Source organism: Haliotis rubra, unplaced genomic scaffold (assembly GCF_003918875.1).
Source record: "Haliotis rubra isolate DU_JTF1 unplaced genomic scaffold, ASM391887v1 Scf1297, whole genome shotgun sequence".
NCBI lineage: Eukaryota > Metazoa > Mollusca > Gastropoda > Lepetellida > Haliotidae > Haliotis > Haliotis rubra.
Window position 1 is genome coordinate 155,747 of NW_025765222.1, and position 13,531 is coordinate 169,277.

General features: G+C 48.4%; 1 protein-coding gene across 1 annotated transcript; it reads left to right on the forward strand.

Annotated features, from left to right (window-relative positions):
- Positions 1 to 11,316: 11,316 nt before the first annotated feature.
- Positions 11,317 to 11,841, forward strand: LOC124267044 (integumentary mucin A.1-like). Its single transcript, XM_046701874.1, has one exon. The coding sequence runs from the start codon at positions 11,317 to 11,319 to the stop codon at positions 11,839 to 11,841; it is 525 nt and encodes a 174-aa protein (XP_046557830.1).
- Positions 11,842 to 13,531: the final 1,690 nt, after the last annotated feature.

A 13,531-nucleotide genomic window follows, 5' to 3' on the forward strand; every position in this document is an offset into this window, starting at 1 on the left:
TGGTTGTATCTGTGTAGCAGCTCCGGGTACTCTATGACACTTATTGGCAAAGCGATGCTTTGGTTGTATCTGTGTGGCAGCTCCCTGTACTCTGTGACACTTATTGGCAAAGCGATGCTTTGGTTGTATCTGTGTGGCAGCTCCCTGTACTCTGTGACACTTATTGGCAAAGCGATGCTTTGGTTGTATCTGTGGAGCAGCTCCCTGTACTCTGTGACACCTATTGGCAAAGCGATGCTTTGGTTGTATCTGTGTGGCAGCTCCCTGTACTCTATGACACGTATTGGCAAAGGATGCTTTGGTTGTATCTGTGTGGCAGCTCCTGTACTCTATGACACGTATTGGCAAAGCGATGCTTTGGTTGTATCTGTGTGGCAGCCCCTGTACCTCTATGACACGTATTGGCAAAGCGATGCTTTGGTTGTATCTGTGTGGCAGCTCCCCTGTACTCTATGACACCTATATGGCAAAGCGATGCTTTGGTTGTATCTGTGTGGCAGCCCCTGTACTCTATGACACGTATTGGCAAAGCGATGCTTTGGTTGTATCTGTGTGGCAGCTCCCTGTACTCTGTGACACTTATTGGCAAAGCGATGCTTTGGTTGTATCTGTGTGGCAGCTCCCTGTACTCTATGACACGTATTGGCAAAGCGATGCTTTGGTTGTATCTGTGTGACAGTTCCCGGTACTCTGTGACACCTATTGGCAAAGCGATGCTTTGGTTGTATCTGTGTGGCAGCTCCCTGTACTCTGTGACACTTATTGGCAAAGCGATGCTTTGGTTGTATCTGTGTGGCAGCTCCCGGTACTCTGTGACACCTATTGGCAAAGCGATGCTTTGGTTGTATCTGTGTGGCAGCTCCCTGTACTCTATGACACGTATTGGCAAAGCGATGCTTTGGTTGTATCTGTGTGGCAGCTCCCTGTACTCTGTGACACGTATTGGCAAAGCGATGCTTTGGTTGTATCTGTGTGACAGCTCCCTGTACTCTGTGACACGTATTGGCAAAGCGATGCTTTGGTTGTATCTGTGTGACAGCTCCCGGTACTCTGTGACACTTATTGGCAAAGCGATGCTTTGGTTGTATCTGTGTGGCAGCTCCCTGTACTCTATGACACTAATTGGCAAAGCGATGCTTTGGTTGTATCTGTGTGACAGCTCCCTGTACTCTGTGACACTTATTGGCAAAGCGATGCTTTGGTTGTATCTGTGTGACAGCTCCCGGTACTCTGTGACACTTATTGGCAAAGCGATGCTTTGGTTGTATCTGTGTGACAGCTCCCGGTACTCTGTGACACTTATTGGCAAAGCGATGCTTTGGTTGTATCTGTGTGACAGCTCCCTGTACTCTGTGACACTTATTGGCAAAGCGATGCTTTGGTTGTATCTGTGTGGCAGCTCCCGGTACTCTGACACTTATTGGCAAAGCGATGCTTTGGTTGTATCTGTGGAGCAGCCCCTGTACTCTATGACACGTATTGGCAAAGCGATGCTTTGGTTGTATCTGTGTGGCAGCCCCTGTACTCAGACACGTATTGGCAAAGCGATGCTTTGGTTGTATCTGTGTGACAGCTCCCCTGTACTCTCCAGACACTCTATTGGCAAAGCGATGCTTTGGTTGTATCTGTGTGACAGCCCCTGTACTCTATGACACTATTGGCAAAGCGATGCTTTGGTTGTATCTGTGTGACAGCCCCTGTACTCTCCAGACTTACTGGCATTGCAAAGCGATGCTTTGGTTGTATCTGTGTGACAGCCCCTGTACTCTGTGACACTTATTGGCAAAGCGATGCTTTGGTTGTATCTGTGTGACAGCTCCCGGTACTCTGTGACACTTATTGGCAAAGCGATGCTTTGGTTGTATCTGTGTGGCAGCTCCCTGTACTCTATGACACTAATTGGCAAAGCGATGCTTTGGTTGTATCTGTGTGACAGCTCCCTGTACTCTGTGACACTTATTGGCAAAGCGATGCTTTGGTTGTATCTGTGTGACAGCTCCCGGTACTCTGTGACACTTATTGGCAAAGCGATGCTTTGGTTTGTATCTGTGTGACAGCTCCCTGTACTCTGTGACACTTATTGGCAAAGCGATGCTTTGGTTGTATCTGTGTGACAGCTCCCTGTACTCTGTGACACGTATTGGCAAAGCGATGCTTTGGTTGTATCTGTGTGGCAGCTCCCTGTACTCTGTGACACTTATTGGCAAAGCGATGCTTTGGTTGTACCTGTGTGGCAGCTCCTGTACTCTATGACACGTATTGGCAAAGCGATGCTTTGGTTGTATCTGTGTGACAGCTCCCTGTACTCTGTGACACCTATTGGCAAAGCGATGCTTTGGTTGTACCTGTGTAGCAGCTCCCTGTACTCTGTGACACTTATTGGCAAAGGATGCTTTGGTTGTACCTGTGTAGCAGCCCCCTGTACTCCAGACACTTATTGGCAAAGCGATGCTTTGGTTGTATCTGTGGAGCAGCTCCCGTACTCAGTGACTTATTGGCAAAGCGATGCTTTGTTGTACCTGTGTAGCAGCTCCCTGTACTCTGTGACACTTATTGGCAAAGCGATGCTTTGGTTGTACCTGTGTAGCAGCTCCCTGTACTCTGTGACACTTATTGGCAAAGCGATGCTTTGGTTGTACCTGTGTAGCAGCTCCCTGTACTCTGTGACACTTATTGGCAAAGCGATGCTTTGGTTGTATCTGTGTGTAGCAGCTCCCGTACTCAGACACTTATTGGCAAAGCGATGCTTTGGTTGTATCTGTGAGCAGCTCCCGCTGTACTCTATGACACTAATTGGCAAAGCGATGCTTTGGTTGTATCTGTGTGTGGCAGCTCCCCGTAGTCTGTGACACTTATTGGCAAAGCGATGCTTTGGTTGTATCTGTGTGACAGCTCCTGTACTCTGTGACACTTATTGGCAAAGCGATGCTTTGTTGTATCTGTGTGGCAGCCCCTGTACTCAGACACTAATTGGCAAAGCGATGCTTTGGTTGTATCTGTGTGACAGCCCCTGTACTCTGTGACACTTATTGGCAAAGCGATGCTTTGGTTGTATCTGTGTGACAGCTCACTGTACTCTGTGACACCTATTGGCAAAGCGATGCTTTGGTTGTATCTGTGTGGCAGCTCCCTGTACTCTATGACACGTATTGGCAAAGCGATGCTTTGGTTGTATCTGTGTGACAGCCCCTGTACTCTATGACACGTATTGGCAAAGCGATGCTTTGGTTGTATCTGTGTGGCAGCCCCTGTACTCAGACACCTATTGGCAAAGCGATGCTTTGGTTGTACCTGTGTGACAGCTCCCTGTACTCTGTGACACTTATTGGCAAAGCGATGCTTTGGTTGTATCTGTGTGACAGCTCCCTGTACTCTGTGACACTTATTGGCAAAGCGATGCTTTGGTTGTATCTGTGTGGCAGCTCCCTGTACTCTATGACACGTATTGGCAAAGCGATGCTTTGGTTGTATCTGTGTGACAGCTCCCTGTACTCTGTGACACCTATTGGCAAAGCGATGCTTTGGTTGTATCTGTGTGACAGCTCCCTGTACTCTATGACACGTATTGGCAAAGCGATGCTTTGGTTGTACCTGTGTGGCAGCTCCCGGTACTCTATGACACTAATTGGCAAAGCGATGCTTTGGTTGTATCTGTGGAGCAGCTCCCTGTACTCTGTGACACCTATTGGCAAAGCGATGCTTTGGTTGTATCTGTGTAGCAGCTCCGGGTACTCTATGACACTAATTGGCAAAGCGATGCTTTGGTTGTATCTGTGTAGCAGCTCCCTGTACTCTGTGACACCTATTGGCAAAGCGATGCTTTGGTTGTATCTGTGTAGCAGCTCCGGGTACTCTATGACACTTATTGGCAAAGCGATGCTTTGGTTGTATCTGTGTAGCAGCTCCGGGTACTCTATGACACTTATTGGCAAAGCGATGCTTTGGTTGTACCTGTGTAGCAGCTCCCGTTCAGAGATTTCACCTTATTCTCTGGATCATACCTTAAAAGCTTGGACAGCCAGGTAGAAATAAATTTCATTAATTGAAACCAACGATGGGTTATACCTACTTGGGGTGTCACATAACGCATGATGCGGTAACAGCCAAAGTCGGTTTACTGATGAGTATATGACGAACCTAAGGGTATCCCTTGTAGCGAAAGACCCATTGTGTTGATATTGCCATACAAGGGACTCACATTATCAAACAGTAAAACTGGCGGATATGTTTACCCATGTGGGCTGTCATATGATAATTAATTGAAGGAAGTTGATCTGTAAACTAAAGTGAGTGAGTGAGTGAGCATGGTTTTACGTGGCCTTCAGCAATATTCCAGCAATATCGCGGCGGGGCACGCCAGAAATGGGCTTAACAAACTGTACCCATGCGGGGAATCGAACCCGGGTCTTCGGTTTAACGAGCGAACCCTTTAACCACTAGGCTACCCCACCGGCCATACTCTAAATTGGCAGCCGGTAATCTGGTTTGTAAATGTAATGTTGTAGTGTTGTAGTGATGTAATGGTGTAATGTTGTAGTGTTGTAATGTTGTAATGTTGAAATGTTGTAGTGTTGTAATGTTGTAATGTTGTAGTGTTGTAGTGTTGTAATGTTGTAATATTGTAGTGTTGTAGTGTTGTAGTGTTGTAGTGTTGTAATGTTGTAGTGTTGTAGTGTTGTAATGTTGTAGTGTTGTAATGTTGTAGTGTTGTAGTGTTGTAGTGTTGTAATGTTGTAGTGTTGTAGTGTTGTAATGTTGTAGTGTTGTAATGTTGTAATGTTGTAGTGTTGTAGTGTTGTAGTGTTGCTATGTGTACATAGAAACCTGTGTGTAAATAGTCTCGGGGCTCTATTGCTGAAGTGATGCCGATGCAACGTAAAATCTGGACTCACTCACTCACTCACTCACTCACTTTACATTTTTGGATAAGATGATTCGAACACAGGAGATGGACGGCTTGACATGTATGGTGATAACTGTTTTTTCGTGATACGTACAAAGCCGTTATTGTAAGATGGTAGTATCAGTGCTAGACTAGGACAATAGCATCCCTTGTTCTGGAAATGGAAAGTTAGCATTTAAGTTCACTTTTCAATTCACAATGATGTTTGACCTTAAAAAATGTCCTTGAAATTCTGGGCCGTTGTTACTGCAGCGATACGATTCATGACGCTCGTCCACCTAGTTTACATTGAACGTTGCTCCACGCATCGACACGATACGATTCATGACGCTCGTCCACTTAGTTTACATTGAACGTTGCTCCACGCATCGACACGATACGATTCATGACGCTCGTTCCCTTAGTTTACATTGAACGTTGCTCCACACAGCGACACGATACGATTCATGACGCTCGTCCACTTAGTTTACATTGAACGTTGCTCCACACAGCGACACGATACGATTCATGACGCTCGTTCACTTAGTTTACATTGAACGTTGCTCCACGCATCGACACGATACGATTCATGACGCTCGTCCACTTAGTTTACATTGAACGTTGCTCCACGCATCGACACGATACGATTCATGACGCTCGTCCACTTAGTTTACATTGAACGTTGCTCCACGCATCGACACGATACGATTCATGACGCTCGTCCACTTAGTTTACATTGAACGTTGCTCCACGCATCGACAGAGCTATTAGACTGACAATTACTGCTCGTAATGCTTTGAAATGATAGAGACTCGTAGAGACACCAGCTGCAATCAGAGGCGAGTAGTGAGTTGGCTGAGCTCTCTGATTTAAGCTGTCGTTGTGTCTCCATAAGCTGACAAGTTGTCATGGGCTTCGTCTGCCAGGTCGTACTGTCCCGGGATACCGACGTCGTCCAGATACAAACCCACTGTTTAAAGTTTGAATACTTGTATGTTGAACGTGTTACCTGGCCAATTGTCATGACTCTATACATTGATCCAGAACAAGTCATTTATGATGCACCGATACCAGCTTCTCAGTTTCCATGAAAGAATGCAGAATATAGGCGTTTTCCATCAGTTTCCATGAAAGGATGCAGAATATAGGCGTTTTTCATCAGTTTCCATGAAAGGATGCAGAATATAGGCGTTTTCCATCAGTTTCCATGAAAGGATGCAGAATATAGGCGTTTTCCATCAGTTTCCATGAAAGGATGCAGAATATAGGCGTTTTCCATCAGTTTCCATGAAAGGATGCAGAATATAGGCGTTTTCCATCAGTTTCCATGAAAGGATGCAGAATATAGGCGTTTTCCAACTATTATGCATGAGCAAGTACTAGGAAATTTACTTTCAGCTATAATACTTTTAAGTAAACATCTTGGCTGACGCTTATAGAGGTTTGGTAGTGTTGTGACGAATTTGGCAGAAATTGTGACATCTGTAAAAGTGACGCCTGTATCGCCACATGTACTAACACCTGTATCAACACCTGTGCTAACCCCCGTGTCGACACCTGTAGGGGACACCTGTACTGGCACCTGTACCGACTACTGACTGATACCTGTACTAACACATGTATCGACACCTATACTAACACCTGTATCGATACCCTGTACCGACACTTGTACCGACACCTGTACTAACCCCTGTACGAACACATGTATCGACACCTTTACTAACATCTGTTGCGACACCTTTACTAACACCTGCATTGACACCTCTATCGACACCTGTACTAACACCTGTACCGACACGTGTATTAACACCTGTTCTTACATCTGTACTGACACCAGCATCGACACTTGTACCGAAACCTGTACTGACACCTGTTCCGACACCTTTACTAACACCTGTATTGACACCTGTACTACACCTGTACCGACACCTGTATTAATACTGACTGACTGAGTTTGGTTTTACGCCGCTTTTAGCAATATTCCAGCAACATCACGGCTTGGGACACCAGAAATGGGCTTCACACATTGTACCCATGTGGGGAGTCGAACCCGGGTCTTCGGCGTGACGAGCCAACGCTTTAACCACTAGCCTACCCCACCGCCCCACCTGTACTAACATCTGCACTGACACCTGCATCGACACTAGTACCGAAACCTGTACTGACACCTGTTCTCACACCTTTAGTAACACCTGTATTAACACCTGTATCGACACCTGTACTAATACCTGTACTGACACTTCTATTAGTAGGATCCTGCAGACGCGGATGCTGAATTCTGCCTGGGATTTCAAATGTGGTTCTTCGAGGATGTACTTGTGAACAGGTCAGGTGACAAGGAAAACTGCCGTTTGTCTGCGCGAATGACACATTCAACAAAACGACGTCGGAAAACAACCCTGTGGTGACCTTGACCTGAGCTAAATATACAGACCTCTCTCACCATTCCATGAACACAAGAAAATCGATTGTAACGTCACCAGTTACATATTCACGCCAAAGATCTCGCCTAGACTTGCATGGGATTTCTGTGGAACTCCTGACTTGCTGTTGTTGTTGACTGGGTTTTTATATCCACAATCACCTGTCGACACATCTCCAGCCTCAAACCCTTCCACCAGTCTTGTACATCAACGATGGTGTGTTCTCTTCAGGCATTGTGTTCCACCTCGATGGGCGTTGTGCTGATGCAAGTTAACGCGGAAGGTTAGTGGGCAAAAACAAAACATGGCCGGGACAAACATCGGGGTGTTGTGCCGTTATTTCTGTCCAGTGACCCTTTTTTACAATTCCATGTAGGTGCACGGTGAATCGATACTCATCTAAAAAATGACACGTCACCAGACGAGGTTAGTTTTGACTTTCTTTGAAGCGGTCCCAATCAGTCCGGAATTTCGAAGGTCAGCGTGGAGATGTCAGCGTGGATATGTCAGCGTGGAAGCGTGGAGATGTCAGCGTGGAGAGACTGGTGTCCACAAGACTCCCATGATGACCAGTGTCCACAAGACACCCATGATGACCAGTGTCCACAAGACACCCATGATGACCAGTGTCCACAAGACACCCATGATGACCAGTGTCCACAAGACTCCCATGATGACCAGTGTCCACAAGACTCCCATGATGACCAGTGTCCACAAGACACCCATGATGACCAGTGTCCACAAGACTCCCATGATGACCAGTGTCCGCAAGACTCCCATGATGACTGGTGTCCCAAAGACTCCCATGATGACCCGTGTCCTCAAGACTCCAGTGATGACCCGTGTCCTCAAGACTCCCATGATGACCAGTGTCCTCAAGACTCCCATGATAACCCGTGTCCTCAAGACTCCAGTGATGACCAGTGTCCGCAAGACTCCCATGATGACCCGTGTCCCGAAGACTCCCATGATGACCCGTGTCCTCAAGACTCCAGTGATGACCCGTGTCCGCAAGACTTCCATGATGACTGGTGTCCACAAGACACCCATGATGAACGGGGTCCACAAGACTTCCATGATGACCGGTGTCCACAAGACCCCCATGATGACCGGTGTCCCCTAGACTCCCATGATGGCCAGTGTCCACAAGACACCCATGATGACCGGTGGCCCCAAGACTCCCATGATGACCAGTGTCCTCAAGACTTCCGTGATGACTGGTGTCCACAAGACACCCATGATGACCGGTGTCCCCAAGACTCCAATGATGACTGGTGTCCACAAGACTTCCATGATGACTGGTGTCCCCAAGACACCCATGATGACCGGTGTCCCCAAGACTCCCATGATGACCAGTGTCCACAAGGCTTCCCTGATGCCTGGTGTCCTCAAGGCTTCCATGATGACTGGTGTCCTCAAGACTTCCATGATGACTGGTGTCCACAAGACTCCAGCGATGACCAGTGTCTACAAGACTTCCATGATGACTGGTGTCCACAAGGCTTCTATGATGACCAGTGTCCACAAGACTCCATGATGACCGGTGTCCACAAGACTCAAGAGATGACCAGTGTCCACAAGGCTTCCATAATGACCAGTCTCCACAAGACTCCCATGATGACCGGTGTCCCCTAGACTCCCATGATGGCCAGTGTCCACAAGACACCCATGATGACCGGTGACCCCAAGACGCCAATGATGACCGGTGTCCACAAGACTCCCATGATGACCAGTGTCCGCAAGACACCCATGATGACCAGTGTCCACAAGGCTTCCATGATGACCAGTGTCCACAAGGCTTCCATGATGACTGGTGTCCCCAAGACTTCCATGATGACTGGTGTCCACAAGACTCCAGCGATGACCAGTGTCTACAAGACTTCCATGATGACTGGTGTCCACAAGGCTTCTATGATGACCAGTGTCCACAACGATGGTGTGTTCTCTTCAGGCATTGTGTTCCACCTCGATGGGCGTTGTGCTGATGCAAGTTAACGCGGAAGGTTAGTGGGCAAAAACAAAACATGGCCGGGACAAACATCGGGGTGTTGTGCCGTTATTTCTGTCCAGTGACCCTTTTTTACAATTCCATGTAGGTGCACGGTGAATCGATACTCATCTAAAAAATGACACGTCACCAGACGAGGTTAGTTTTGACTTTCTTTGAAGCGGTCCCAATCAGTCCGGAATTTCGAAGGTCAGCGTGGAGATGTCAGCGTGGATATGTCAGCGTGGAAGCGTGGAGATGTCAGCGTGGAGAGACTGGTGTCCACAAGACTCCCATGATGACCAGTGTCCACAAGACACCCATGATGACCAGTGTCCACAAGACACCCATGATGACCAGTGTCCACAAGACACCCATGATGACCAGTGTCCACAAGAGTCCCATGATGACCAGTGTCCACAAGACTCCCATGATAACCAGTGTCCACAAGACACCCATGATGACCAGTGTCCACAAGACTCCCATGATGACCAGTGTCCGCAAGACTCCCATGATGACTGGTGTCCCAAAGACTCCCATGATGACCCGTGTCCTCAAGACTCCAGTGATGACCCGTGTCCTCAAGACTCCCATGATGACCAGTGTCCTCAAGACTCCCATGATAACCCGTGTCCTCAAGACTCCAGTGATGACCAGTGTCCGCAAGACTCCCATGATGACCCGTGTCCCGAAGACTCCCATGATGACCCGTGTCCTCAAGACTCCAGTGATGACCCGTGTCCGCAAGACTTCCATGATGACTGGTGTCCACAAGACACCCATGATGAACGGGGTCCACAAGACTTCCATGATGACCGGTGTCCACAAGACCCCCATGATGACCGGTGTCCCCTAGACTCCCATGATGGCCAGTGTCCACAAGACACCCATGATGACCGGTGGCCCCAAGACTCCAATGATGACCAGTGTCCTCAAGACTTCCGTGATGACTGGTGTCCACAAGACACCCATGATGACCGGTGTCCCCAAGACTCCAATGATGACTGGTGTCCACAAGACTTCCATGATGACTGGTGTCCCCAAGACACCCATGATGACCGGTGTCCCCAAGACTCCCATGATGACCAGTGTCCACAAGGCTTCCCTGATGCCTGGTGTCCTCAAGGCTTCCATGATGACTGGTGTCCTCAAGACTTCCATGATGACTGGTGTCCACAAGACTCCAGCGATGACCAGTGTCTACAAGACTTCCATGATGACTGGTGTCCACAAGGCTTCTATGATGACCAGTGTCCACAAGACTCCATGATGACCGGTGTCCACAAGACTCAAGAGATGACCAGTGTCCACAAGGCTTCCATAATGACCAGTCTCCACAAGACTCCCATGATGACCGGTGTCCCCTAGACTCCCATGATGGCCAGTGTCCACAAGACACCCATGATGACCGGTGACCCCAAGACGCCAATGATGACCGGTGTCCACAAGACTCCCATGATGACCAGTGTCCGCAAGACACCCATGATGACCAGTGTCCACAAGGCTTCCATGATGACCAGTGTCCACAAGGCTTCCATGATGACTGGTGTCCCCAAGACTTCCATGATGACTGGTGTCCACAAGACTCCAGCGATGACCAGTGTCTACAAGACTTCCATGATGACTGGTGTCCACAAGGCTTCTATGATGACCAGTGTCCACAAGGCTCCAGCGATGACCAGTGTCCACAAGACTCCCATGGTGACCAGTGTCCACGAGACTCCCATGACGACCAGTGTCCACGAGACTACCATGATGAACGGTGTCCACAAGACTCCCATGATGACCATCGTCCCCAATACTTCCAAGATGACTGGTGTCCCATAGACTCTCATGATGAACGGTGTCCACAAGACGCCCATGATGACCAGTGTCCCCAAGACTCCCACGATGACTGGTGTCCCATAGACTCCCATGATGACCAGTGTCCACAAAACTCGAGAGATCACTGGTGTCCCCAAGGCTCCAATGATGACTGGTGTCCACAAGACACCCATGGTGACTAGTGTCCACAAGACTCCATGATGACCGGTGTCCACAAGACTCAAGAGATGACCAGTGTCCACAAGGCTTCCATGATGACCAGTCTCCACAAGACTCCCATGATGACCAGTGTCCTCAAGACTTCCATGATGACTGGTGTCCACAAGACACCCATGATGACCGGTGTCCCCAAGACTCCAATGATGACTGGTGTCCACAAGACTTCCATGATGACTGGTGTCCCCAAGACACCCATGATGACCGGTGTCCCCAAGACTCCCATGATGACCAGTGTCCACAAGGCTTCCCTGATGCCTGGTGTCCTCAAGGCTCCCATGATGACCAGTGTCCCCAAGACTCCCATGATGACTGGTGTCCCCAAGACTCACATTATGACTGGTGTCCACAAGACTCACATTATGACTGGTGTCCACAAGACTCACACGATGACTGGTGTCCACAAAACACCCATGATGGCCAGTGTCCACAAGACACCCATGATGACCAGTGTCCACAAGTCTCCCATGATGACCGGTGTCCAGAAGACTCCCATGACTGAGCAGTGACCCCAAGACTCCCCTGATAACTGGTGTCCCCAAGACTCCCATGATGACCAGTGTCCCCAAGACTCCCCTGATGACTGGTGACCCCAAGACTCCCCTGATGACTGGTGACCCCAAGACTCCCATGATGACTGGTGTCTACAAGACTCCCATGATGACCGGTGTCCACAAAACTCCAGAGATGACTAGTGTCCAGTAGACTACAATGATGACTGGTGTCCACAAGTCTCCCATGATGACCAGTGTCCACAAGACTACCATGATGACTGGTGTCCACAAGACTGCAATGATGACTGGTGTCCACAAGACTCCAGTGATTACCAGTGTCCGCAAGACTCCCATGATGACTGGTGCCCCGATGACTCCCATGATGACCCGTGTCCTCAAGACTCACACGATGACTGGTGTCCCGAAGACTCCCATGATGACTGGTGTCCCCAAGACACCCATGATGACCAGTGTCCACAAGACTCCCATGACTGAGCAGTGACCCCAAGACTCCCCTGATAACTGGTGTCCCCAAGACTCCCATGATGACCCGTGTCCTCAAGACTCCCATGATGACTGGTGTCCCGAAGACTCCCATGATGACCCGTGTCCTCAAGACTCCAGTGATGACCCGTGTCCTCAAGACTCCAATGATGACCAGTGTCCACAAGACTCCCATGATGACCCGTGTCCTCAAGACTCCAGTGATGACCCGTGTCCTCAAGACTCCAATGATGACCAGTGTCCACAAGACTCCCATGATGACTGGTGTCCACAAGACCCCCGGACAATGTAATCAATAAATGTCTTTGAAATAAAACTCATTCCGAGTATGTACTTACAATATTTACTAATGCAAATTTGTTCTTGTCACTATATGGCTGGAAAAATGCCGATGTGACGTAAATCTCAACTCAACTCAACTCACAAGACCCCCATGATGACCAGTGTCCACAAGACCCCCATGATGACTGGTGTCCACAAGATCCCCATGATGACTGGTGTCCACAAGACTCCCATGATGACCGGAGTACACAAAACTTCAATGATGACCGATGTCCAATAGACTCACATCTTGACCGGTGTCCCCAAGACTCCCATGATGACCAGTGTCCACAAGACTCCCATGATGACCGGTGTCCACAAGCCTCCCATGACAACAGGTGTCCACGAGACTCCCATGATGACCGGTATCTGCGAGACTCCCATGACAACATGTTTCAGGAGACTCTTATAATGAGCGCCACCATATAGCTGGAATATTGCCAAGTTCGACGTAAAACTAAGCTCACTCACTCACTCACTAATCTTACACCCCAAGAGAGAATAAAGATTGAAGTATGCAGGTATGCTTACCGAATCGGGTGGTGGTCAGGCTCGCTGACTTCGTTGACACAAATCATCGCATCCGTAGATCGATGTTCATAATGTCAGTCACTAGATTGTCTGGCGTAGAATCGGGACCAACTTCATACAGATAGATTATAGCGGTGTAGAATCGGTTATCTGTGGAGACCAAATTCATACAGATAGATTATAGCGGTGTAGAATCGGTTATCTGTGGAGACCAAATTCATACAGACAGATTATAGCGGCGTAGACTCAGTTATCTGGAGACCAAATTCATACAGATAGATTATATCGGTGTAGAATCGGTTATCTGGAGACCAAATTCATACAGATAGATTATATCGGTGTAGAGTCG